This window comes from Peromyscus leucopus, chromosome 4 (genome assembly GCF_004664715.2).
Source record: "Peromyscus leucopus breed LL Stock chromosome 4, UCI_PerLeu_2.1, whole genome shotgun sequence".
In the NCBI taxonomy this organism is placed as follows: domain Eukaryota; kingdom Metazoa; phylum Chordata; class Mammalia; order Rodentia; family Cricetidae; genus Peromyscus; species Peromyscus leucopus.
The window spans coordinates 96,147,023-96,174,295 of record NC_051066.1 but is presented as its reverse complement, the minus strand read 5'-3'; the positions used below and the strand labels follow the sequence as shown (position 1 = coordinate 96,174,295).

The 27,273-nt window shown below is 51.5% G+C and overlaps 1 protein-coding gene across 4 annotated transcripts; it reads left to right on the top strand.

Moving 5' to 3' along the window:
- Positions 1–4,978: 4,978 nt before the first annotated feature.
- On the top strand, positions 4,979–26,645 carry Pla2g4d (phospholipase A2 group IVD). Of its 4 annotated transcripts, XM_028854464.2 has the most exons (20): positions 4,979–5,196; positions 9,026–9,098; positions 9,277–9,413; positions 11,325–11,456; positions 12,055–12,095; positions 12,441–12,483; positions 13,849–13,909; positions 14,174–14,310; positions 15,273–15,383; positions 15,511–15,548; positions 15,710–15,845; positions 16,122–16,258; positions 17,718–17,940; positions 22,167–22,284; positions 22,652–22,789; positions 23,017–23,118; positions 23,246–23,428; positions 23,700–23,866; positions 24,425–24,611; positions 26,029–26,645. In XM_028854464.2, the coding sequence occupies exons 1-20, from the start codon at positions 5,152–5,154 to the stop codon at positions 26,253–26,255; spliced, it is 2,436 nt and encodes an 811-aa protein (XP_028710297.1). In that variant the 5' UTR covers positions 4,979–5,151; the 3' UTR covers positions 26,256–26,645. The 4 variants fall into 4 exon arrangements, with proteins under 4 accessions (XP_028710297.1, XP_037061038.1, XP_037061036.1 ...); XM_037205141.1 differs by lacking the exon at positions 4,979–5,196 and having other exon boundaries at positions 8,826–9,098; XM_037205143.1 differs by lacking the exons at positions 4,979–5,196; positions 24,425–24,611; positions 26,029–26,645 and adding an exon at positions 24,147–24,245 and having other exon boundaries at positions 8,824–9,098.
- Positions 26,646–27,273: the final 628 nt, after the last annotated feature.

Below are 27,273 nucleotides of genomic sequence, written 5' to 3'. Positions count from 1 at the left end.
CACCACACCCAACTCATGTCCTATTTCTTGGATTTCCGTCTGAGAGGGCTACCCACGTGTCTCACCATAGAGAGCACGGCAGAGCCAAGTGTGGTGAGCACACATGTAACCCCAGCACTCCGGAGTGGGAAACAGGGATCCCGAGTTCAGAGACAGTTTCAGCGGCATAGCAAGGTGGAGGCCAGCCTGGACTACCTGAGACCCTGCCTCAAAATATCCCCCTCAAAAAATAAAATAAACAAGACCCAACCAAACCAACCAAAGGAAACCCCCTTTTCAGGATGGAACTTCTGTTTCAATGAAGTGTCAATAAAACAAAATCTTCAAACACAATCATCTTCTGTTTCCACCAAGGGGCTTTTCAGTCTGTTTTCCGGCTCTCTGTCTTTCAGACCTTTCTGTTTCCTTCTGCGCAAGTCTTCTGGAGACAAAGGACACATCTACAACCCACTTCAACCTCTGGCCTTGGCTCACAGTGTCACAGTGCCAGATGAGCCGGCTCGGTGGGTGGCAGGCACATGTGGGACTGCCTGCCAGCCACATAGACACATCCTACAAACCTGAAGTTGGGTAGTTCTAACCCCGCTTCTCCTTAGCCGGATCCTAAACATAGCCCCCTCACAGCTTCCTGCTGAGAGAGGAAGAGGAAGGCAGACATCCTCCCCTGTTCTGGAGAAAATTGCAAATTTTATTAACACATGTATGCTGGTTAGTTTGGGTCAAGTTGATCCTGCATGAGGAAACCTCAATGGAGAAAATGCCTCCATCAGATTGGCCTGTAGGCATGTCTGAGGGATATTTCCTTGATGGATGATTCATGTGGGAGACCCCAGCTCTCTGTGGGCGGTGCCACCCCTGGGCAGGTGGTCCTGGGTCACATAAGAAAGCAAACTGAGCAAGTCATGAGGGGCGAGCCAGTAAGCAGCCAGCACCCCTCCATGGCCTCTGCTTCAGCTCCTGCCCCACTTCCTTTCATGGTGGACTGTGAGCTTTAAGATGAAATGGGCCCTTTCCTCCCCAAGTTGCTTTGTGGTCATGGTGTTTATCACAGCAACAGAAAGCCAGTCAGGACATAAGTGATCTCAAGAACATACTGCTCAGGCCATGGGAGGGACATGCCAGAAGACAAGTTTAAATGACGTCATGCCTCAAGAGCCACCTCTGCCCAGCCCAGCACGTAGTAAAGGAAGCCTTGGAGAACTGGGCAGTGTTATCATTGGCTCCTTTTTCTGGAAGGTTTTGAAATCTCTTGTGGTGACTGCTAAGGTCAGCAGCCCCAATTTCATCTCCTCCCAGATTCTGGTCCAGCAGGAAAGACAGAGTGTCTCCGAGAATTTTATGCACCCAGACTTTGCTCACACCAGCTTGGGTCATGAGCCCGATGAACCAAACACCAAGGTCAGAGCAGTTCCATAAGCTAGACAGCTTTGGGCCACATGTTGCATTCTATGCTTTTTACATTTTTTATTTAATAATTTTATGTGTGTGCATGCACCTGCCTGAATGGATGTATATGTACCACATGCATGCCAGAGCCTGCAGAGGTCAGAAGAGGCATCAGATCCCCTGGAGCTGGCGTCACATGCCGTTGTGAGCCACCCAATGTGGGTGCTGGGAACACAACATGGGCCTTTGAGAGAACAGGACAGGCTGAGCCGCCTCTCCAGCCCCCACATCCTATGTTCTTGAAGCTAGGATTCTCAAACCATGAGGCAGGAGTACAGGGGCAGGGCTGGTTTCTGAGAGGAAACTGGGAAAATTAAGCGGCTGTGATTGCTGAATGAAAAATTAAATACTCATTTGCAGAGCGCAAACCTGGAGAAGAAAGGGTGAAGGAAGGGAGCCCAGCACGGGAGAAGCTTGATGGGGGGGGGGGGGGGAAGATGGGTGCCTAAAGCCTCCTTCAGCTTGGCAGCTTGGGCTAGGACGGCTCTGCATGTCCCTCCACCGAGCACCTCGCTGCCTCAGGTGAAGACGAAGGACCTTAGCTCGGCCCAGCTGTGCCGGCCAGCCCCATTCGGAGCCAGCACTTCCAGACCTGTTTGCCGTCTGTCTGTCTGTCTGTCTGTCTGTCTGTCTGTTCTGGCCTCCTGGGCCTCCTGAGCCGACTCCCCATTTTAGCCTCTTACTCACAGTCCAAGAAGGGCCTTTGTGGGGTGAGCTTTAGCACTTGGTATCCCAACTAAGTCAAATCCTAGGCTTCTCAGGGAGTTCTTTGGAAACGGTTGTGGGTAAGTCCTAAATCCTAAACCTCTCCTGTCACCCAGCGGAAGCCCAGCGGGTCTGATGGGAGTTTCAGCAGTGTTAGCCTTCTTACAATTGGAAAGTTTGCTCATATCCTCTCTCTCTCTCTCTCTCTCTCTCTCTCTCTCTCTCTCTCTCTCTCTCTCCTCTCTCTCCCTCTTACTCTTTCTCTCTGTCTTTCCCTCCTTCCCTCCTTCCCTTTCTTTTCTTTCTGATTTTTGAGACCTGGTGTCATTACGTGTTCCAGCTGATCTAGAATTCACTAGTAGACCAAGTGAGCCTTGAACTCAAGGCCATCTTCCTGCTTCTGCCTCTTGGACTGCCCCACGACACCCAGTTCACTTTTCTCTCTGATATTACACCTGCTTTGTGAAAGTTAGAAATATTTCTTGATCGTTTTTCACTATCCTCAATTTTCTGTTTTTACTGATTTGATATAGATATATATTTTTTTCTTTTTTAAGGCAGGGCTCACTGTGTAGCTCTGGCTAGTCTGGAATTTGAAACGTAGGCCAGGCTGGCCTCAGAGTCACAGAGATCTGCCTGCCTCTGCCTCCCAAGTGTTGGGACGTGTGCTTCCACACCCAGACATTTGGGTTTGTCTTTTTAACGAGTTAACATTAATTCAGGTTCATTTGTTGGCTCACCCCATCCTCCATGTGGGGTCCAGGTATTGGACCAAGTCCTCAGGCTTGGTGGCCAGCACCTTTACCAGCTTTACCACCTTGCTGGCTCTTTAATCTTTGGTGTATGATGACCTGACACTCACGTCATTTTGGGAGAGCACTTATTGTTATGACTGTGAGCAAACCGGTGGCTTTCTGATGCTGTCTTCTATCGAGTTCATGACCTGAGAGTTTTCTGCCCATGAAGTCTGCCGTTTGTTTCTCCTAGAAACCCTCTGGGGAGGTAGTGGCCCCGTGGATAAGGCGTTTGTGGGGCAAGCGTAGGACTGAAATTTGGATCCCCAATACCCACATACAATTTGTGTTCATGGCAGAAGAGACGGCTCGGGCCTCAGTTGCTGCTCTTTCATAGGATCAGAGTTTGGCTCCCAGCACCCAACATCAGGCAGCTCATAACTGCCCTGTACCTCCAGCCCCAGGGGATCTGACACCCTCCCCTGGCCTCTGTGGTCCTCCTACATATCCATGCAAAGATGTGCGTAGACACACACGTACACATAAAACTTTAAAAAAAAAATAAATGCCTGACATCAACACCAGGTCCAGTGAATAGAGTGGGGAGAAATCTAAATGCCTGACGTCAACCCCAGGCCTCCACATGTGTGTACACACACCTGTGTCTACACTCATGCATACACACATGCACCACACACGCACAGAGCTGCCAAAGCAGAGTGTGAGTGGGTGGAGGTGAGAAGGGGCTGTGAGTGAGTGGAGGTGAGGGCCTGTGAGTGAGTGGAGGTGAGGGGCTGTGAGTGAGTGGAGGTGAGGGGCTGTGAGTGAGTGGAGGTGAGGGGCTGTGAGTGGAGGTGAGGGGCTGTGAGTGAGTGGAGGTGAGGGGCTGTGAGTGGGAGGTGAGGGGCTGTGAGTGAGTGGAGGTAGGGGCTGGGTGAGTGGAGGTGAGGGGCTGTGAGTGGAGGTGAGGGCTGTGAGTGAGTGGAGGTGAGGGGCTGTGAGTGGAGGTGAGGGCTGTGAGTGGAGGTGAGGGGCTGTGAGTGAGTGGAGGTGAGGGGCTGTGAGTGGAGGTGAGGGGCTGTGAGTGAGTGGAGGTGAGGGGCTGTGAGTGAGTGGAGGTGAGGGGCTGTGAGTGAGTGGAGGTGAGGGGCTGTGAGTGAGTGAGGGCTGTGAGTGAGTGGAGGTGAGGGGCTGTGAGTGGAGGTGAGGGGCTGTGAGTGAGTGGAGGTGAGGGGCTGTGAGTGGAGGTGAGGGGCTGTGAGTGAGTGGAGGTGAGGGGCTGTGAGTGAGTGGAGGTGAGGGGCTGTGAGTGGGGAGGTGAGGGGCTGTGAGTGAGTGGAGGTGAGGGGCTGTGAGTGAGTGGAGGTGAGGGGCTGTGGGTGAGTGGAGGTGAGGGGCTGTGGGTGAGTGGAGGTGAGGGGCTGTGAGTGAGTGGAGGTGAGGGGCTGTGAGTGAGTGGAGGTGAGGGGCTGTGAGTGAGTGGAGGTGAGGGGCTGTGAGTGGAGGTGAGGGGCTGTGAGTGGAGGTGAGGGGCTGTGAGTGGAGGTGAGGGGCTGTGAGTGAGTGGAGGTGAGGGGCTGTGAGTGGGAGGTGAGGGGGGCTGTGAGTGGAGGTGAGGGGCTGTGAGTGGAGGTGAGGAGGGGCTGTGAGTGGGTGGAGGTGAGGGGCTGTGAGTGGAGGTGAGGGGCTGTGAGTGAGTGGAGGTGAGGGGCTGTGAGTGGAGGTGAGGGGCTGTGAGTGGAGGTGAGGGGCTGTGAGCATGGTGCCCACTTCAGTTACTTTTCACACGGAGCCTAAATTCCTTGTTTCATGGAGCATCAAGAGGTCCGGCCTCTTAGCTGAGCTCAGGAGCCCAGTCCTTCTCTTCCAGGGCCAGGCTGACTTAGATGGGGTTGACCTACAAAGGTTTCCTCAGCACTGTCCCCTGCCTCAGGGGGACCAGCTTCTGCCCACTGTCTGTCCTTCCTGGCTGCCCTTGGTACCTCTTTCCTGACACTTCAGCTCTAGGAAGGATGCTCCACCCATGAGGCCTGGTGTTCTGCCAGAGGTTTCTGGAGCTGCTGGTTAGGCCAGCCTTTTGAGGAAGATGAGAAGTACTGTGCGGTGGTGACCTGGGGGCGGGGTTACCTGTTTATAGACCCACAATTCCTCCAGGATGGACAGAGAACCTCGGCTGGCTCCATTCCATCGGGACAGTTACCGCATCCAGCCAGAGAGCTGGCATCTTGGCCGGGCTTGGATGTGAAGTCGAAATAGAAGGGTTGGTATGGAGAGCCTGTCACCTGAGAGACGACCTGGCCATCCTCACCAGGTAACAGTGCCAAGCCAGTGGCCGACAATCAGGGAGAGCCTGGGGTCAACAAGCTTGCTGTACCTGAAAGGAGGGTGGCATTTGTCTCCATGTGGGCTGAGGGAGAGGGAGGTGGTGTTTGGGCGTATGGAGTGGGTGGGGGGTAAGCAGCACCCACAGAAGTGGGGACCTGGGGACCATGAGACAGCTCCTGCTCACCACCGTGATGTGCAGGTAGCCTCCTCCTCAGGGGTGCTCCCTCAGGAGTGCTCCCTCAGGAGTGCTCCCTCAGGAGTGCTCCCTCAGGGTGCTCCCTCAGGGGTGCTCCCTCAGGGCTGCCACTTCTGCTCTCTCCCTGAGGACACCCACCAGGCCTGTAGCCCACTCAACTCACCACCATAGGCCGATGGACTTCCTGGAACCAGCTGGAGCCCTGTGGGTCTCAATATCTTAAATCCTCATGCCAATTATTTTCTGGTCCCAAGAATTATGGGGCTGCACCTAGGCCAAGGGTCCCACAAACTGTTCGCTCCTCCTCTAAGCCCAGAATTCTCATCCTGTACTAGGGACCAAGGCCAACAGGAATAGCCCCTCTGTTTGCCCCTGGTGCCCAGGAAGTGTCCGAGGTGGCTCCCCAAGGTCCTTGCTTCATTTGCAGACCTTGATGGGTCTCTTGCTGGGGTCCTGAGACACAGCCTAAGAGACATGGGGCAAGCAGGTCCTGGAAAAGACTTGGGCACTCCAGGATGGACACCAGGGAGTCCTGGGGGAGGTGGAGAGGGATGCTTCTGCTGAAAGGCAATATGTGTTGTCCTAGCCTGATTTTGAGAGGACTCATCCCCAAGTCAGCCGTCAGTGGAAACATTCTGATGTGTCAGGGTAGTGGAGGGGCTGTCTGGTCCTGTCTCCATCACTCGCTCCTCTTAGGAGCCCCACATTTCACAATGGTTGGTGAAATACCTTAGGTTCCAGCTGATTTCCCTGGGGGGGGGCACTTCTCCCTCCTCCTCTTGCCTACTCTGGATTCAGACGCAGGAGTAAACAAAGCGATTTGGGAGCCTGAGTCTGCCCCATATCCGGGAAGCGCCTTGCTGGAAACTGGTGTTTCCAGGATCAGGAGCTTTTGACTAATATGATTGACTAATAGGTCCTGCCCTCCTAGCTGGCAAAGTGTCTCCCGAAACAGGTGAGCTCCGGTGCCCGCTTCCGGTCTTCTTTGCTACTGACTGGGCACGGGAGCTTTCCCTGCTGGCAGGAGAGGGGTTGTCAGAGCTGGTGGGCAGCAGAGGCTTGTTCTGTTGTTGTGGTTCACACTATGAGGAGCTTCAGTGTGACTCGGAGGAACTGGGCAGCGAGCTCTGGCCACAGCATCTGCCTCGCCTTCCCCAGTTCACCCCCCGCCCCCACGGCCCCACCACAACCACAGGGGAAAGGGTGGGGAGATTCGTCCTCTCACGTGCTGGGGTTAGAGACTCACACTACCACGTCTGGCTTTTACGTTGGGCTAGGGAAGCCAAACTCAGGTGTTCGTGTTTGAGCAGGAGGTATTTGACCTACCTCCACCTCCCCAGCCCCTTCTCAAGTTGTTTTAAAGCAGTCCACAGGCTATGGGCTTGTGTGGTCTTAGCCTGGCCAGAGAAGCAGGTTAGCAAGGCCCGATGCCTGTGCTGGTCCTCTGTCTCAGAGAGGTTCTCTCTCTCTCTCTCTCTCTCTCTCTCTCTCTCTCTCTCTCTCTCTCTCTCTCTCTCTCTCTCTCGTGTGTGTGTGTGTGTGTGTGTGTGTGTGTGTGTGTGTGTGTGTGTGTGTGTGAGAGAGAGAGAGAGAGAGAGAGAGAGAGAGAGAGAGAGAGAGAGAGAGAGAACAGGGAGGGTGGGGACAGGAAAATTCCACACACAGCCTTGGAGGGGAAGGTGCTGGCACAGGCCCCCTGCTGAGCCATCCTGCTTTGGTCCCTCACCCTTGGCGGTTCTCTGTGGGAAGTGCTTTGGGTTCCCTCAGACCCTAGTAGGAAGCCTCTGTGCAAAACCAGATCTGTCCCAGGGGCACAGGGACCTCGACCACCCCGGCTGTGGAGCAATGATAGAGGCCAACAGGGACCACCTTGGGTTTCACAATACCTGTCCCTGCTTACGGTACCCACTGATGACCGCGCAGCTTCTGGCTGCCTTGGATGAGAGCAGACGGGAGGGAGGAGAGGCGGGTCCCAGGAGCTCTTTCTTATTCAGTGTCAGTGTGGGTCCAATCTGGTGGCAGAAGCCCCAGTCTGGGGTTTTCTTATCTTGAGGCACTTCAATGATTCTTCCCAGGGCTACTGGGTCATGTGCCTCCATGTAAGTGGTGCCCCTTGGAGGGGGGGGGTCCTGCCATTAATGGCCCCACTTGGTCCCTTCCTAGCTGGGAGCTGCTACTGCACATTGCCTATGCACATAATGCCCTCCTACAGACCCGTTCTAAGGGTCCTGCCCGTGTGGACACTTCCTGATGGAACCAAGCACCCACAAATGCCATCCTGCTGGCAAGCTCTCTGCCAAGACGATGCAAGGCCAATGACCTCCCTGGCCCAGAATCCTGCCAGGCCCGTGTGACTCACCTCAGACTATGGGGCTTGTCTTTGTAGGTCACCTAGAAAAAGCTGGGCCACCAGACCCAAACTGAAGAAAACAGGGAGTCCCCTGGGTCCTAGGAGTGCTAAGGATTTCAGCTGGCATGGGGCTCTGCCATGACTCAGGCAGCTGGGCATCGCTGCCTCTGATTGCTCTGCTGCTACCCGCTCACTGGCTTTCTCTTGGGCTTATCTGAGGTCTCACTTGATTCATGAGCATCTTAATCCACAATGACCCTTCACCCACCATTCTCTGTGCTGACGTCATCTTCTTGGAGTTGCCTAATTCATGGCCAATGAATTACAGAAGACTGAACCAGTGTTGATAAAATTCCTTCCTAGGGGAAGACATAAATAAGAGCTACCCCTCTTCCCAAGCTCTCAACAACTAACTGAGGCACGACCAGAGCCCAGGTGAAGGGTTAACGACAGGAGTGTAAGTGCTCCTCCCCCGAAACATCGGAAAATCTTTAACCCAGCAGAGACGATGGCTTTCTCCCAGTTACACAGATGGACCGCCCTTCCCTAGTCTCCTCTCTGCCTACATAAACTCGAGCACGGAGGCCACAGGTCACTAAGGCGGAGTTGCCCTCAACAGGCAGAAGGGAGCCTCTGGGTACTCCGGTGAGGGTCTCGTGTCCCTCCTCCCCTGAGGGGCGTAAACAGTCGATAAGGTCATCTGTAATAATCCTTTGGCAAGGGGGCAAAGCTGAACTCCCCCGAGATGGTGGCTGCTTGGCTTAGAGGACAGCCATTCACATTTGAGAACTTGTGGATACCGTGGGCTGCTGGGTTCCCTCGGCTCAGCCCACCTTGAGACATAGGAAAGGCACCAAGGGATGGGGTGTGGACTGCTTCAGCAAAGGACAAGCCCTCTCTGGAAGGTCTGACTGTGACCATCTCCCCCTGACCAGTGAGGTCACTGGTCACGCCTTGTTCCCAGTTTTATCTGCTATACATGGCATTTTGTCCCTGAAGGGGAGATGACCAGCACTACCCCCACCCCACCCACACTCCCACCCCACACACACTCCCAGTGATCTGCCATTCCATGATTGCCAAAGGCCCGAATCATAACACCAAGGACAGTGGTAGACAAAGGCTATTTGGTCTCTAGAGGTGTTCCCAAAAGCCTGGTCCTGGCAGTATCACCATGTGATATGATTGATGAGTGGGGTCAAGGTCAGTGCAGCATCTCCAGGTTTGAGAGACTGTTGGAGAACTCAGGGGCTTGGGGTCTCTTTGCAGGAGGAGGCCTCTGTCTTCTGGCGGCTCACGGTGAAGGTCGTGGAGGCTCGGAGTCTGCCCAGGGCTGACCTGTGTGAGTGACGTCTATCTGTGGGTAGGGACCGGATCCCAAGGGAAAGGACCAGTCATTCTTTGGGGTGGGGCCTGGCTGCCCTCAGTGGATGCTGAGGTTGCCATAGGAACCTGTGCAACCCCCCTGGAAAGATGTGTAGTTCTCTCTCATCTGACGGTTGGTTCCTTGACTCTGTCAGTGAGTGAGGCGGATCCGTATGTGACGCTACTACTGCCAACAGCCCCTGGGGTGAAATTCAAGACCAAAACTGTCACCAACTCCAGTCACCCCGTGTGGAATGAGACCTTCAGTGTCCTCATCCAGAGTCAGGTCAAGGTAAAGATCGGGGTAGCGCTAGCCCCTCACTTGTAGACAGGCCTTGCCGCTTCCCTCCACGGGAGGACCTTGGGATCAAGCAGGGTTGTTCCAGTGTTCACAGAACTCGGGGGAAGGGTGTGTGTGTGTTCGCGCTCCAGACTCTATGTGCTGTGAGCGAGAGAATGTGTGACGGAATGTGTGGGGCTGACGTACGGTCAGCTGCCGCTACTCCCGTCTATGATGTGGGACTAGAAAGCATTCCTTTTTAGTGGGGCTAAAGGGGAATTGTGCAGGGAACCGTCATACAGTGCTTGGTACTCGCCTTCGGGTGTGTTAGGGAACTGGCAAAGCAGACTGGTTGAAAGCCTTCCCCAAATTTAAACTACATTTGTTTATGCTGTGTATGTGTGCCTGTGTGTACCACAGCACATGTGTGGAGGCCAGAGGACAACTTTTGGGAGTCTGTCTCTCCCTCCACCACGTGGGTCCCGCATGTCAGGTTTGCCAGGAGGTGCCTTTACCCACTGAGCCATCCTGCCTGCCCCCAAAGACATTTAAAAATATTTTTTTAATTTTTTTCTTGTTTTCTTTCTTCAGATAAGGTCTTGCTATGCACCACTGGCTGCCTAGAACTCACTATGTAGACCATGCTGGCCTTGAACTCACAGAAATCCACCTGACTCTGCCTCCAGAGTGGTTGAATTAAAGGGGTATGCAACTGTACCCAGCTTAGTTTTTTTTTTTTTTTTTTTTTTTTTTTTTTTTTTTTTTTTTGGTTTTTCGAGACAGAGTTTCTCTGTGTAGCTTTGCGCCTTTCCTGGAACTCACTCTGTAGCCCAGGCTGGCCTCAAATTCACAGAAATCCACCTGCCTCTGCCTTCCGAGTGCTGGGATTAAAGGTGTGTGCCACCACCACCCAGCTTGTTTTTGCTTTTTTAAGACAGGCTTTTTTCCCCCCATAGGTTTGGATGGTTTAGATCTCACTATGTAGCCAGGCTGGCCTTAAACTTACAGTAATAATAAATAAATTTACAGTAACTTTGCCTCCTGGCTGCTAGATCACAGACATGATCCACCATGCCCTACTTAGGAAGAAAATTCTTCAAGGTACATACATGCATACATGCATGCATACATGCATACATACATACATGCATGCATGCATGCATGCATGCATACATACATACTAGAGACAGACAATCATTGTGTAGTTCATTCAGACTAACCTCAAATTCATGGTCCTCCTGCAGCAACCTCCCAAGGGCTGGCATTACAGGAATGAACCCCCAGTCTGGTTTTTTTTTTTTTTTGTTTTGTTTTTTCGAGACAGAGTTTCTCTGTGTCGCTTCGGAGCCTGTCCTGGATCTCACTCTGTAGCCCAGGCTGGCCTCGAACTCACAGAGATCCAGCTGTCTTTGCCTCCCGAGTGCTGGGATTAAAGACATGCGCAACCACCGCAGGGCCCCAGTCTGCTTTTATTTTTGGTAAAATAAAACTTCTAAGTCCCAGGATGGATGGGGGAGGGGCTCATGAAGTCCCACCCTATCCGAGGAACTATTGGCAGTTGGTGGCTATGTTGATGGAGAAGAGTCCATTGTCTTTCAGGATGTGGACCCTGAGAAGCTACCATCCGGTAGGTGGTCCCACACTTTGTCAATACAGGCAGCACTAAGTGGACTCAGTAGGTAATAAATCAGAGAGAGAGACAGAGAGAACATGGGGAAATGTGAAGATGGCAGGAATTGGGGGTGAAGGAGGAACTGGAATGGGGGCACCTTATATTTTTGTACGAATATTAAATAAAATATCCAACGATTTAAAAAGGTGAGTAGGAACTAAGGTCTTTTCTGGATTTCCTTATACTTGTTTTACATTTGTATGTGAGCTATTGTCGCAGTGAATCGATACTGTTATGTTCCTGGTCCTTAGAACACTCTAGAACTGAGTATCTGTGACGAAAACTTAATTATGAAAGATGGCATCTGCTTCAAAGTTTCCTATGATGTCTCAGAAATCTCCCCTGGCCAACTGCTCCAGAAAACCTTCCGCCTGAATCCTCAGGTGGGTGAGAAGGCTCCAGGCTGAGGAATTGCTCAGCTCTTCCTGACTGCCAGGATGCTGTTAGCTGCACTCATTCACAGGAAACAGGCTGGTCTAGCCTTACCCCATGCCCTCCAGCCTTACCCGATGCCCTCAAAACACTACTCAGCACTACCACGAGGGGGCAGTGTAGGCCCGTCACACCTGCACAAGGGATTCAGACCAGCCTGCCCTACCAAAGTCTGGCTTGGCTTCCTGCTGCCTGCTTGGGGAGAGGAGGGTAGAATTCTGGGCCTGGGGACCTCCTCAACAGGGAGAAGAAATCTGGCCTGGATATCCTTAGGTCACCTCTGGCTGAGCTTGTCTTTTGCCTTCAGCCCCATCAGGGTTTAGGGACCCAGAAGGGAGGAAGGTCTGTCCTCTGCAGACCTACCAGCTTCAGGTATTTTAGTAGCAGGTAGCTTATCTTGCCCTAGACCTCTACTTCCTCAATTTCATATTGGAAATAATCATAATATCACACCTTCCTCAGAGACTGCTGGAGATGGCGGGATAATGCTTTTGAGAGAACAGGGTCAACTGTAAATGTTGATGACTTGCTCACCCTCTTTGGTTACAGGGACCAGAAGAGTTAGATGTGGAGTTCCTGATGGAAAAAACGTGAGTAAGAGTGAACAGCCCAGGGCGTGGCTGGAGACACAGGCTCTACTCAGGAAACTGGTCCTGACCCAGATTCCTTGTCCGTCTGTCCTGCTGAGTCACCCTCCTTCCCCTCCCCTCCCCTGCCAGGAGGTCTGGGTCTCCTCTTGGGGTCGAGGAGGAGGATGGCTGGCATTGTCCCTGCCCTGGGCTCTCCTTTCGTCTTGCCCTCCATAGTGGCGTCTCCCCTCATCTTGAGTCACCCAGGGAGATGCCCTGTGGATGGGAGTGAGCAGGGAGAGAGGATGGGTGAATGAGAACGCTCTTGCTTCTGTGAGTCCAGAGTGGATGCTTTGACTTTTCCAGGTTGGACCCTCCAGAAAACCTCATCACCAACAATGTTCTTGTGGTAACGACCTTCCTGTGACTCAGCGGAGGAGATTCAGAGGAGGGGAAATTGGGGTTAGGATTCTGGGGTGTGGAGGAAAGGGATAACACAGGGGTCGGGCTTTGTGGTCCAAGTACCCCAAACTCCCAGCCAGGGGGTAACCTGAAGCTGAGGGCCTTACAGGGGTCTAGAGCTGGGAGGCACGTGGAAAGAGGGCAGGCGGCTGTGCTGAGAAGGTTCTGCTTCTGACTGGATAGCTGAGGGACTGTTGAGAATATTTAGGTGCTTTCTGACGATGCTTCATTATGTGTAATGAGCACAGAGTCCTTAGGGATTAACTTGCTTAAAGTCATAGTGAGTCCTGCGTGCCAGGCCCATCTTCATTCATTAATATTGAGGTCACTGAGGTTTGGAGGGAGTTTCTGGTGTGATGTGCTCGCCTGCCTCTTAGCTCCTCCTAGAGAGCCCATGAAACTGCAGTGGGTAGTCATGGCCACAAGGTGGCGAGCGCTGCATGGGAAGCTGCCCACTGGGTGTGGGGCTCATAACAGGCATCAGGTAAATAAAACCTGGAGCTGTCTCCTGGAACGCACCTCAGGAGCACTCACCCTCAGGGCTTGTGAGTGCCAGTCTGATAGCTAGTTTACCTTTAAAAGGAATTCATAGTGTAGCCTGGCACCCTGGCACATGTCTGTAATCCCAGCACCTGAGAAGCAGAAGCAGGAGGCCATGAATGTGAGGCTAGCCTGGGCTATATAGTGAGTTCCAGTCCTGCCAGGACTGCATATTGAGACTTTGTGTCAAAGAGAAAACAAAATATCTCTTACGGTAACGTAACTCCCACAGAAGCTGTGCCTCCTCTGAGTTGTGGGGGCGAGCAGTGGGGTAGAGTCAGCCGCATCAAGCACCCAGCTCCTCGGGGAGGGTACTGAGGGCAAGTCAGTGGAACTGAGGATAATCAGGAGATGTTTTGGTCACTGTGGCTCTGACACCTCCAGCCTGTGGACCTGAGGTTCCCGCATGGTGCTTGGGAGTCCGTAAGATGAAGACTGGAGACAACAGAGGAGACTGACCTGAAGCTTCGTAGGCTCAGTAAGCTGAGGATGGGTGGTCGTACGATGCTCACATGGCAGCAGCTTCCATAGGCTCAGTAAGGCTAAGAGGATGGGGTGGAGATGGGCCGTACGGATGCTCCACATGGACAGCAGGCAATAGCCATTTGCGGCAGGTCAGAGATGGGTGAAGGGTTTCCTGTGCAGTCCATTCGGAACCCCTTCTTGTTCTGTGTGCGGTGGGTTTGGTTGAGGCTCAGTGGGACCCAGAGTTGAGGTAGCGGGACCTCAGCTTACCCTGTGGATGCCTTGCCTACGATGTGGTCTGTCCCAGGCCCGAGAACTGTCACGCCTGGATGTCTGTCTGGACCGAGCTGGGAGCACCACCGCAGCAGGTGAGGACTTCTGAACTCTGCCTGGACCACGGGGCGCATAGGCTGAGGGGAAACCTGCAGGGTAAGGGGGCGTCTCTCCACAGGTGGGGGTCCCATGGGGCTGTGACACGCAGCAGGCTGGGGCAGATCCTCTTTAGAGTCCGGCCTGCTGTGGTCCAGCCTCCACCTCTACAAATAAGCACCGTCGCTAGTATCCGAGGTCCAAGATGGAGGAGTTCTGGGCTCTTTTTCCCCTTGTTCTCGTCTATTCCATCTCTTCCCTAGGTCAGGATAAACTAGAGCTGGAGCTTGTGCTGAAGGGGTCATATGAGGACACACAGACATTTGCCCTGGACACAGCCTCTGCCTTCAGCTTCCACTACATGAAGGGCCAAGATACAGCACTGAATGGGTGCCTGAGGGTGAGTCTCTGCTCTCCAGCTCTCCCATCAGCCTTGGCCTTTAACTAGCTCCCTGCCCTTTCCCCTAGGGAAGCCAGGCCTTTCATGTTCTTGCCAGCCTCTCTCAGTTAGGCCCCATCCCCTAGAAGACCGGGAACATCACCAGGGGCTTGGAGGACAGCTACATGGTGTCAATCCTTTAGTGCTCTGACGACTTCCCCATCAGAGGCTGTGTTGGTGGAATAAAACCTGTCTGTGCCCACGCAGTCAGCCTGTGCAGCCTGGCCTTGCCCACCCCCCACTGTCTCATTTTGCTCAAGGTCCTTCTTGATGCTCCAGCCATCCTTCCATCCTTCTCTCCTTTTGCTTTTCAAACATGTCAACTGCTTATTGGGTCTTCTGGCTCCCTCCAATACCTCCTCATCCTCTTCCGCCCCCGGCTTCTCCTCCTCCCCATCTTAGCTCAAACAGCACCTCTTCAGAGATGGCCTCCATGACCATCACAGACAGATCCCCATACCCTGCTTTGTTGACAATATCCTACCGTATCACACTATGATGTACTGACATCAGGTCATTACTGACATCAGGTCATTACTGACATCAGCTCATTACCCATTTCTTTTCTTTGAAAACTATTTTTAGACAGAGTCTTACTTCTAGTAGCATGGCTGGTTTGGAACTGACTCTGTAGACCAGGCTGGCCTCAAACTCAGGGATCCGCCTGTCTCTGCCTCCCAAGCGCTGGGATTAAAGGCGTGCATCACCACTCCCAGGCATGGCTCATTTCTTCACAAATTGACTCATGATTTCGTGAGAACAGTGTCTTTGCAAGTAGTCTCAGCCATCTTTATTTGTAATTATAATTTGTTTTGTATTATCAGGGAAGGGCTGTCCTGTTTGCGGGTTAGACACTCAGAATTTGTTGAATGAATGAATGAATGAATGAATGAATTAATGAATGGATGAATGCTTCCCTTCAGAGCTCTGGAAACAATGGCTGGACCTCCCACACCTCAGCTGTACCCCTCAATGTACCCCTGAAGTCCTTGACCACAGGGAAGGAGGTGACTGTAGACGTTCCTGCTACTAATGTGAGTAGGCCTCAGCTGGAGGGAAGGTGCCAGTAGGGACGGAATGGAGATGCTCACTCACCCCAGAGAGACCTGTCTCCTGTAGGGTCTAGGATACTCTGAACAGAGTCTCTTGCTTTGATTTCAGGGCCCAGAAGTGAAGCTTCAGCTTAAGACAGACTACTGGTAAGGACGCGGGTCTCTGTGGGGACAAGGGGGAGGTGCTGTGCAAAGGATGCTTCCTGCAGAGGGAGATTTTTTTCAGAAGCTCACCATGGGCTCGCTCGGTCACCCAAGGAGTGAGCCATGCAGTTTTCTCCTAACCCTGGGACTCTCCACCATCTCAGCCCTAAGGAGCTGGCCGTGCGCCTGGGCTATGGACTCTGTCCCGAGGAGCAGGCCTTCCTGGGCAGGAGGAAGCAGGTGGTGGCTGCCGCCCTGAAAAAGGCCCTGCAGCTGGACGAAGACTTGAAGGAAGATGAGGTTTGGGGTGCAGCAGGGATGTGGATATAGAAATTTGGGGCTGGCCTGTGCCCTCTCGGTCTCCAAAGAATGGAGTTGGACTGTTGGGGAGGATGGGGTTCCTGTTCTCTGTGGGGCTCTGCTCTGGGCTGAGGGCTGTCCCTCAAACTCTAACTCCATCAGGCTCTAACTGCAAGGCCGCTGCCTGGAGGCAGGAAACAGGCTGGGTCCCTGAGTGAGGCAGAGGACGGCTCATTCCCTTCTTGTTGAGCTGGTCTGCATCTCTGTGTGGTCCAGGTCCCTGTTGTGGGCATCATGGCTGAAGGAGGAGGTGTCCGGGCTATGATCTCACTCTATGGCCACCTATTGGCGCTTCAGAAGTTGGGCCTCCTGGACTGTGTGACCTACTTCAGTGGCGTCTCAGGCTCTACGTGGTAAGGGTCACGGAGACTGGAACAGCGGAGATGATCGGAGCCCACAGTAGGGCAGAGTGGAGGCCAAGGGGCCTTTGTATGGGGATCCCGTGTGGATAGAGCAGTGTAACCTGATGGTTTCTCACGAGGAAGAAACAGACTTAACCACAGTGAGGCCAGAGGGTTTTTTCCTAGGTACTAGGGAACAGGAAGGAGAGGGCCCAGAGGAGGCTGGATTTGCTTTTGGCAGGCTATTTGTAGGCTTGGGTAACCGTGAACAATTTCTCTGGCTCTCTGTTGGTTCATCTCCCAAACCTGTGTAATAAGAGACACACTCATAGGTTGACAAGAGACAGCCCATGCAGGCAGTGGCCTAAGGTGGACACACACACATCAGGGCCACCAGCTGGCCTCAAGTTGATGCTTGGGGCTCACACCACTTTCTCAGGGAGTTTTCCTTCTTGCTTATATAGTACAGGTAAGGAAATTAAGGTAAAAAAATTCTTTTATACTAAGCTGGGTGTGGTAACCATGCCTGTAATCCTAGCACTCGGAAGACTGAGGCAGGAGGATTGCCGTGAGTTCCAGCTGAGATCTTGTCTAAACAATAAGGGGGCAGAAAAGGAAAAAGAGAAATACAAAGAAAGAATGTTTTTTACACAAAGATAACAATGCCCACCCTCCAGCCCGTCCCCACTACAATGCACTGGACCATTTCACTAGTACAGATTCATTCATTCGAGTCTCCTTGACACACGACATTAGGGAGTAAAGGAGGGATGAAAGTCTGAGTGACAGCTATTGACAAGGACAGTCTTAAATGGCCTCAGGACAGGCCCATGGGGGGGTAGAGGTAGGGACTGGTACTGTCGAATATAATAGCCACACATAGGTGGAAGTTTTCAGGTTCGGAGTTCAAGAGGAGCCCTGAGGGGGACTGTTGTTTTGGGGTGAGAGATCATAAGACAAATTATAGACAGGCAGACAGCAGCATGGGGGGGGCAGCTCTGAGAAGAAGCAGGCCCATGGGGCAGGGCGGGCACTCCCTCAGAGGAAAGAAGAGGGAAGGAGATGAGGATGTTTCCTTTCTAGGCCCACAGTTTGCTGTTACTGAGTTCAACAACATAAATTACTGAAGCCATTTTTACTGGTTTCCTGCGGACTTTCTAAAGTAGCGACTGAGAGACTAAATTACAGAGGGGCTGGAAGTGGGGTCACCGTTGAAGTTCCCGGGAGCACACAAGAGGCCCTAGGCCGGGCTTCAGCCCTGCAACCAAAACCCAAACCCCAACAAACCTATACAAGGCCCATTTCCTACCCATCCTGGACAGCCCAGGACCCGAAGGAAGTCCCAAGGCACGTGTCCAGATGGACTTTCTAGGCAGTGGGAGCCTCGACAATCCCCCCTTTAGGGAGTAGACACAGGGTGGGATTGCAGAGCCTGTGTTGGACCCTAGCTTTTTTCTCCTTGTGACCCCAGGACAATGGCCCACCTGTACCAGGACCCAGAGTGGTCACAGAAGGACCTCGACGGACCCATCCGCCATGCCAGGGAGCATGTGGCTAAGAGCCTGTGGAGGGGGTTCTTCCCGGAACAATTGGCAAGCTACCACCAGGCACTGACACATCGGGCAGAGCAGGGCCACGCCACCACCATAGCGGACCTGTGGGGCCTGGTGCTGGAGTCCAAGCTGCATGGGCAGGTACGCTGTCTGCGCAGCAGCATGGCATGGTCATGCCTTCAAGTGCATCTCTTGAGGCTGGAAGAGGTTCTGCGAGAATGCACTGGGTCTCAGCACTTGGGAGGTCAGGAAAAAGGGGTTCAGGGCCAGCAGAGGCTACACAATCAATGTGAGGCAAGCCTGGTACCCTGGGGGACTCTGTCTCAAACAAATAAATACACAAAAAGAATGTGAGGGTTAGTGTCTGTCCAGTGCAGAATGCTTCCTTTCTAAGTAAGTTCTTCCATTAATTGCTATGTAATAGAAATTTCTGGACCTCCCAAGAGCTGGAATTCAGTCAGTTAAGCAAGCAAGGCTTTTGAGTTGGTTGAGTTGATTACTGGAATGGCATTTAATGTATAATTCAGTATGGGATGTTATTTTTCTTCACCATCAGGGTGGTGTTCAAAGCATAGGCTTTGGAGCCAGATTCCCTGGGTCCTAACCCCAGTGCATTTTTACCAGTGGTGTGGCCTTAGGCAATAGTTCCTCTCTCTTCCCTTCAGTCTTCTCATCTGTGGAGAATGAGAGTTCTCCAGAGGTTGTTAGTTGAGCACTGTTAGCCGTTACAAGTTTATCCTGATGTCCCAGCAATGTCATGACAGAATTGGTTAGATGAATACTTGACTATAGCGATCCTTACAGCAGTTTAGGGATTTGCTGGACCTGACACCACTACAATCCCGTGATTGTTTTACCTCACATAACCATCTCAACAACGTTTTAAAAGCATCTGACACCTGGGAGATGAGAAATGACTTTCAAAAGTAAAACAAGGCCTGGGGGATAGTTTGGTTGGTAAAGGCTTGTAAGCACGAGGGTATGGGTTCAATTCTGCTGTCTGCTTGTAAATCCCAGCACTGGGGAGGTGAAGACAATGAGTTCCTGTGGCCCACTGGCCAGCCAGCCTAGTACTTGACAAGTTCCAGGCCAGTGAGAGACCCCTTTAAAAAGAAAATTTTAAAAAGGTTGCTGGTGGCTTGGGCCCAAAGAATAGCACCTGAGGCTGTCCTTGGCAGATTTGGAACTGTTTCTAAAGTGCTTCTTCTAGCGGCCACAGACGTACCACCCTCCAGGCTCAAGATGGCATTTCTGCACCCAACACTTCCCACAAGTGTGGAGAACACCCAGGTGGCATTTTACTTACAAGTAAACATCTGAGTTTTGAGGATGTTTCTTCTTTGTAAAATCATTTTATTTCTTATTGGTGTAGATTTGTTGCATAGAATAATGGGTTCCATATGACATTTCTGTCTGTAATCATAGCCTTAGCATATTCATTCTTTAATATCTCTCTTGTCTCTGCCCCCCTCATCCTCCTGGTCCTCACTCTCTTCCCAGATAGTCACCCTTCTATTTTCATGTTCTTAAAAACAAATCTAGATTCCACCTGAGAGAAAATACTTGCTTTCTGAGGCTGGCTTGTTTTGCTAGACATGGTGACCTATAGTTGCATGCATTTTATTCTCTGTGGCTGAAGGAACTCCATTGTGTATATGCCCTATTTCCTGTGCCCGTTCATCTGACGGTGGATACCTAAGCTGGGTTCTGTAACTTGGCTATCATAAACACTGTCGAAATGAATACAGTGTTACAGCTGTAGTGTGCTGACTTAGAGCCTTTGGGCAGATGCCCAGAAGAGGTCCAGGTATGGTAGTTCTATTTTTAGGCTGGTGTTTTGGTTTGCTTGCCTTTGTTTTTGTTTTTTCTTAGGACCTCCATACTCATGTCCATAGTGACTGCTCTGATTTACATTCCCAGGAGCCTTTTCTCTCAAATCTTCCTCAGCATTTATTTACTGCTGTTCCTTTTCTTGATAATAAGCACTGAGACTTGGGTAAGATGGCATCTCAATGTAGTTTTGACTTGTATTTCCTTTATGCCTAAGGATGCTGAATCACATATTTATTGGACATTTGTGCTTCTTTTGAGAATTTGTCCAACTGTAGATTAGATTCTGGGTTTGGAGTATTTAGTTTTGTGAGCGCTTTATATATTACAGATATTAATCTGGTCAGGTGGGTCGCCGATGACATTTTCCCGCTGGTCTGTAGACTGTCTCTTTGCTCTGATGGTTGTTTCCTTTGCTACACAGAAGCTAATTTATTAGACTCCCATTTGTTAGCCGGGCGGTGGTGGTGCATGCCTTTAATCCCAGCAGAGGCAGGCAGATACCTCTGAGTTCAAGGCCAGCCTGGTCATCAGAGTGAGTTCCAGGACATCCAGGGCTGTTATACAAATAAACCCTATCTAGAAAAAGGGTGGGGGAGAACAGAAAAAAAAAAATCTGAATAGAACCAAACAAACAGAAGAAAAAGAGCCAATAAAAACCACAAGAAACACATATAGACACGGAGACATACATGTTCACAGACATAGGAATCCCATAAAAACACAAAACCAGAAGCTCTAATATACACACAAAGGACCTGTAAGATGAAGGAGTGAGAGGAGGAAGGAGGAGGAGGAAGAAGGAGGAGAAGAAATGTCCTGACAAAATCTTATGAGACAAAGAACCACCAAAGATGCCACTGAGTTCCTTTTTTGTGTTGGCCGTCTACTGCTGGGCCTGGGGCCTGCCCTTGAGCAGATTGTATTCCCAGTGAGAATCGTTGGAGACAACTGACTTTTCATTTCATCTTCAATGAGATTCCGTTGGAGAAAACTAAGAGGCTGTCAGTTGGAGAGAGCTTCTAAGTTAGCAATGGGGGCATGTGTCTACCTCTCTCAGAGCTGGGACCCGTCTGGCGCAGATCTGCTCAGGCCCTGTGCATGCTGTCAGTCTCGTGAGTTCTTATGGGCACCGGCCCTGCTGTGTGTAGAAGGTCTTGTTCCACAGTACTAATTCTGCTGACCAATGAGCATCTGTTTGATTCTTCTTTCAAATTATTCTGGCTGCTCTTGGCCTTCTGCTCTCCATAATAGAATCAATTAGTTGTGTTTCCCTATTAATATTGGGATTCTAATTGAAATGGCTTTGAATTCATCAGGCCCAAGTAATTACTTGAAATGTTTTTTATTGTATTAACGTGTGCTGTGTGTTCTTTAAGTTCAGATTCTGCTTAGAATGTGCTGTGCTCTTACTAACTGACTTCTGTCTGGTGGCAACAGCTAATTAACACAGAAGGAGGAGCTTATTTACAGGACATTTTATGAGGTGCTAAAATAACACAGTTTGATCCCAGCTATAAAGAAAACTTTTATTTAATTGCCATTTGATCCTCTAATAATGACTTCAGCATGAGTTCAGGTATATAATTTATAGTAATCTTTTTGAGACAGTCTCATGTAGCCCAGGCTGGCATCCAACTTGCTGTGAGGCTGAGGGAGATGATGGAGCAAGGATGTCAGGGAGGAAGTGGAAGAAGCCTAGACTTGAAACGCAGTAAAGTGAACCTCAAAAGGACATCGCATCCCTTGGCATGGCGTAGAATGTGGGCTAAAAGATTGCTATGTGCTTCTTGGAAAGGTGTGTGTGTGTGTGTGTGTGTGTATGTGTGTCTTTGTGTGTATATCTCTCTGTGTTTGTGTGTGTGTCTATGTGTGTGTCTCTGTGTGTATCTCTCTGTGTTTGTGTATATGTGTGTGTGTCTGTGTCTATGTGTGTGTAGCAATCTCTCTATGTCTGTTTGTGTGTCTGTGTGTGTCACTGGGTGTGTGTCTATGTATGTGTGTATATGTATGTGTCTGTGTGTATCTATCTGTCTGTCTGTGTGTGTTTATATATGTATGTGTGTGTGTGTGTCTGTGTCTGCTTGTGTGTCTATGTATGTATGTATATGTATGTGTCTGTGTGTATCTATCTGTCTGTGTGTGTATGTGTGCGTGTTTCTGTGTATGTGTCTATATATGTATGTGTGTGTCTGTGTATGTGTATCTATCTCTCTGTGTCTGTTTGTGTCTATGTATGTGTATATATGTCTATGTGTGTGTGTGTGTGTGTGTGTGTGTGTGTGTGTGTGTGTAAAGAATGGGGAGGAGAGGAGGAGCTGTTGACATCATAGTCTTTGAGAATGAACCTCTCTGGAGATATGGTAGACTGCATATGGAACTGATCAGAACTGGCTACACACACTCACTCATAACCCCTGTAACCCAGAGCGCAGCCTCCTCACCATCCTCTGTGTCTCTACCCTGCCCTGGCCCTGTTGGAGTTACTGCCCGCAAGGCACCCCTACTCACCCATGTCCTCATGCTTCCAACCCTAGGTGAGAGACCAGACTCTGTCAGAACAGAGGGCTGCACTGGAGCATGGTCAGAACCCTCTGCCCCTCTACTTGAGCCTCAACGTCAAAGAGAACAACCTGGACACCCTCCACTTCAAAGGTAAAATCCTGCCCATTCCATCCTCTATTCCTCCATGCCCCGAGAGTCCCCAGAGAACCCAAATAGCATGACTCCCGCACACAACGGCTAGCTTCTGGAGGGATACTATCATTGATGAGCCCAGGAGCCAGCCAGGGAGCACTCTGTCCTTGGGGGTGGGGTGTCTGTCTCTACATGCGGACAGGGGTAACAAGGATGTTCTCCTAGGAGTCTGCTCTCCTCAAATCTGCAGGGTTGGTAGCAGATGGGGGAGCCAAAGGCCTGCCAGGGCCGTGTCACTGGCCCTCAACGGGGAGTTGAGCCTCGCCCCCCCTCCCCCGCCTGCCCTCCCTCCTCACGTCTCTACCTCTCTTTCCCATCCCATTAGAATGGGTGGAGTTCTCTCCCTATGAAGTTGGGTTCCTGAAATATGGAGGCTTTGTCCCTCCTGAACTCTTTGGTTCTGAGTTCTTCATGGGGCAGCTGATGAAGAGGCTTCCAGAGTCCCAGATCTGCTTTCTGGAAGGTGAGTGGAAGCCTCTTCCTGGGCAGGACTCCTGTAGCTCGGGACTGGGTAGAACCCCTGGGTGAGGGACAGGTGGGCAGCGGAGAAGACCCACTGAAGGAGCTGCTCTCTCTCCATGCCCATTTTCCATTGGCACCCAAGAGTGGGGATCATTTGGTGTCCGTGTGGGAAAGACAGGGTTCAGGGTCCTAAGGACTGTGTTTGGTTTGGGGAATTTGACCCTTCAGGTATCTGGAGCAACATTTTCTCTGTGAACTTGATGGACATCTGGTATGATGTCACCTCTGGGAAAGACTGGAAGAACTTCATTGTGGATGTCCAGAACTCAGGTAGAAGAGGGGTGTTGGAGGTGGGAGACAGGGATGAGGCCACGCCCTTCTGGAGGCTGGTGGAAGAGAGGATGGGAAGGCATTTGGGGGCCCCTCATACAAGCAATGTCTGTTCCTCTTGATCCAGAGGAGCCCTCAGCCTCAGCAGGCTGTGTGGAGGCCTCATGGCTGCAGCCTGGAACAGCCCTGGCCCAGGCATTTAAGGGCTTTCTGAATGGCCGGCCTTTCCACCAGCGCAGTGCCAACTTCCTCCGTGGCCTCCAGCTGCACCGGGACTACCGTAATCAGCAAGACTTCTCCACCTGGGCAGGTAAGGACCATGTGTCCCCCCCACACAAGGCCAGGCTCCTGGTTGGGGTTGAGCTGTGGCTGCTAGCTGGCAGAGGTTTGCAGGGAGAGCGTGTATGTACTTCTGCACTTCCGGGGTGTGGTCTGGAGGTCCCATTGTGAAGTCTAGGGGACCTGAATTCAGATGGGACACCAGGCATAAGAAGGGGACATGGAGGGAAGTGGGGTCAGAGGGTGTTGGGGCTACCTGTGTAAAGGCGTCTGTTTATAATCAGCATTGCCTTTCCTATTAGATTGCCACCTGGATGACACCCCCAATCAGCTGACCCCGCAGGACACTCAGCTCTGCCTCGTGGATGCTGCCTACTTCATCAACAACAGCTGTCCCTCCATGGTCCGCCCGGGTCGCCAAGTGGACCTCATACTCTCCTTCAACTACTCCCAATTCTCGCCCTTTGAGGTGCCTAGTCAGTCTGTGGGAACCCCTCTGTCTGGCTAGACCCACCTCCATGGATGAGCAGCAGCAGGGCCACGCTGCCACTGCCCCACACTTCCCCTGACTGAGGGAGGAAGCTGTAATCCACGGGGTCTTTCTGGGTCCTCAGTTGGGAAGGGCAGTGCTGGTGGCTGAGCTCTGGGATCCCACGACAGGTGAACGGAACCTCTTTGGGACAGAATAGCCGGAGAGAATTGGCAAGAGATCCCAAGCGTCTCCACAGCCAACTCTCAACTTTCTCTAGGGACTCTGGGCGGCAGTAATGCCAGCATGCACAGTCCGGGGCTGAAGCCCTCCCGGTATAAGACTCAACTGATAGTGTAATGACAGTACGGGGTGGGTGGGAACGTTCCACCCATAGCTTCTAACTACCCGGATCCTTGGGTTCCCTCCGTGGCCTGTGTAACTCGGGACAGGGCCAGACTGCTGTCTTGATGCTGAGGGAGCAAGTGGGTGTTGGAACTGACCCAGCGTGGATCTGAGATGACACAGCTTCCTCTCTGCTTTCCTCTGCTCCTCTAGGGGCTGCAGCAATCTGAGAAATACTGCAAAGCTCAGGGCCTGCCCTTCCCCCACGTGGAGCCCAGCCCCGAGGACCAACGCCAGCCCCAGGAATGCCACCTTTTCTCAGATCCCACCTGCCCTGAGGCACCTGTTCTGCTGCACTTCCCGCTGGTCAATGGCTCCTTCAGAGACCACTCAGCCCCTGGTGAGGTCACCATTCCCTTCCCGTGTCCTCCAGGAAAGGCTTTTGGCGGGTCTTCAGGTTCTTTCTAGCCACGCCTCTCTGGGTTGGCCACGCCTCTCTGGTCTGGCCACGCCTCCCAGGTCTAGCCGCGCCTCCCAGGTCTGGCCACGCCTCCCAGGTCTAGCCGCGCCTCCCTGGTCTAGGTGGTTGATGCCCACACCTTTGTAACATCTTTCTGTTACTGGTCTTGTCATTGTCCTGGAACTTTGTCCTGAACCCTCTGGTTTCCCGCCCTTGTGGCCTGGGACCCCTTCTCAGGGACCTGGGCCTTTTCTTCGAGTGCCTCTTAAATCTAAGCCCTCATCACATTCCTGCCTAGCCTCATTTCCACGAACTTGTCAGAATTTTATCTTCTTTGGGTAGGAAAGTCTAATGCCTGCCTTCGTGCGCTGGTCCCAGTTTTCTAGCTGACACCACAATTCCGAACCTTCCAGTTTTACTCTTTTTTGGTTGTTCGTTTTGATATGAGGCCTTTCTGGAGCGCCTCAGCCGACGTGGTACTCACTAGCGGCCTCAACTTCACAGCGATCCTGCCTCAGCTTCCTGGGTGTTGAGATTACTTGTGTGTGCGATCACTCTTGGTTCCCGACTCCACCTTTTCTTCTTTTATTTTCCTTCCTTTTTCTTTCCCAAATATGGGTGTTCTGCCTGCATGTATGTCTGTGTGCCACTTGCATGCTCTGGTGCCCAAGGAGGCCAGAAAGGACCCCGGACCCTCTGGAACTGAAGTTACAGATGGTTGTGAGCTGCCGTGTGGGTGCTGGAACTCAAACCCAGGTCCTCTAGAAGAGCAGCCAGTGCTTTTAACTGATCTGTTATCTTTCCAGGCCCCATTTCCTTTTCTTTTCTTATACTGGGTATTAAATCTAAGGCCTCCCACATACTAGCGAGTGCTCAGGAACCACACCCCCCACCCACAGTTGCCCAGGCTGTCTGTGCTCTCAGTGTTAGACCAGGCCTTGGACTCACAATCCTGCCTCGGCCTTCTGAGTAGCCAGATGACAGGCCTTAGGTACAGGCCTTCCAGTTCTACCCTTAGCCATTCCTCTCTTTGTTCCCACCAGGAGCTTTAAGAATCCGTTCATCAATCACCTTGTTCCTCACTGTGGCAGCTTCTAGCTTCCTGAGAAGCCATGGTGCAGCCCCATGGGCTGTCCGAACTGTGGGAGGCATGCCATGCTGTAGGAGTGTAAGGGTGACAGCCTCCTCTTACCTCAAAATCATTTCTTACCATCCACATTTGTATTTTGGGGTGAAGGGAAAAGCAAGAACCCCTTCCACAGGGCTCAGCCTCCTCTGGGCCTGACTGGGAGGCTTCATCCTGCCTGCTTGGGCAAGGCTTTCTTCTGCCCCTGACGCTCCTCTCACCCTTGGGCAGGTGTCCAGCGCAGTCCTGCTGAGCTCAAGGCTGGACAGGTGGATCTCACAGGAGAAGCCTCCCCTTACATGATGTACAACATGACCTACAAGGAGGAAGATTTTGACCGTCTGCTTCAGCTCACTGACTACAACATACGTAACAGCCAGGACACTATCCTACAGGCCTTGAAGACTGTTCTCAAACGCAGGGCCCCAGAGGTGAAGCCATCAGGGCTGCAGATCTGAGGCTTCTCAGGGGCCTCTAAGCCTCTGAGGGCCACACTTGGACCCTCCACCCTCCAAGGACTTTACTCATCCTGCAGCTGGGCAAAGACAGAATGCTGGATGATGCTCTCAGTTCTCCAAATCCTGGGCTTCCTCTGCAGCTAGCCTCACTGTCCAGAGGGGCTGCACCCCACCCACCGGTCTCCCCTGTGTTTCCAGCTGCTTCGAGGGGAGTTGAAAGCCTCCCCTGGCTTTGATCTCCTTCTTTAAGGCAGGACTTTTAAAAACCTCCCTATTTTATGATCTCGCCATGTCTCACCACACAAATCTCAGGGTTCGATTATTATTCAATTTATTCTTCAGCATCCTATTCTTTTTGATGATATAAATGGAATTATTTTCTCAATGTCATTTTCAGACTGTTCCTTGCTTATGGAAATTTAGTTAGTTGTAGTTTGAACTTGCACTATGCAAACTTAAACATACTTTTGGTGGACTCTTCAGGACATTCAATTATGGACCTTACCACTTAGAAATAGAGATGGTCGCCAGGCGTTGGTGGCGCACGCCTTTAATCCCAGCACTCGGGAGGCAGAGCCAGGCGGATCTCTGTGAGTTCGAGGCCAGCCTGGGCTACCAAGTGAGCTCCAGGAAAGGCGCAAAGCTACACAGAGAAACCCTGTCTCGAAAAACCAAAAAAAAAAAAAAAAAAAAAAAAAAAAAGAAATAGAGATGGTCTTGCTTCTTGCTTTGAATGCCTTTTATTTTATTTTCTGACCTAATTGCTGTTACTAGAACCTCTGACAGAGTTCAATGGACGTGTCGAGAGCAGCGGTCCTTGTTTTGAGGAAGGAAAGCGTTGAGGCTTTCTACTGTTCTGCTCAGTCTTCTTAAGTGGTTTGGGCTTGTCAGATATATATGTCCTGTTCTATTCCTAGTTTGTTGAGTGTTTTTGATTTTAACAATAAGGAGGTATTGAATTTTGTCAGGTAATTTTTTTAAATCTCTTGGGATACTCATGTGGGTTTGTTTTCTTTTT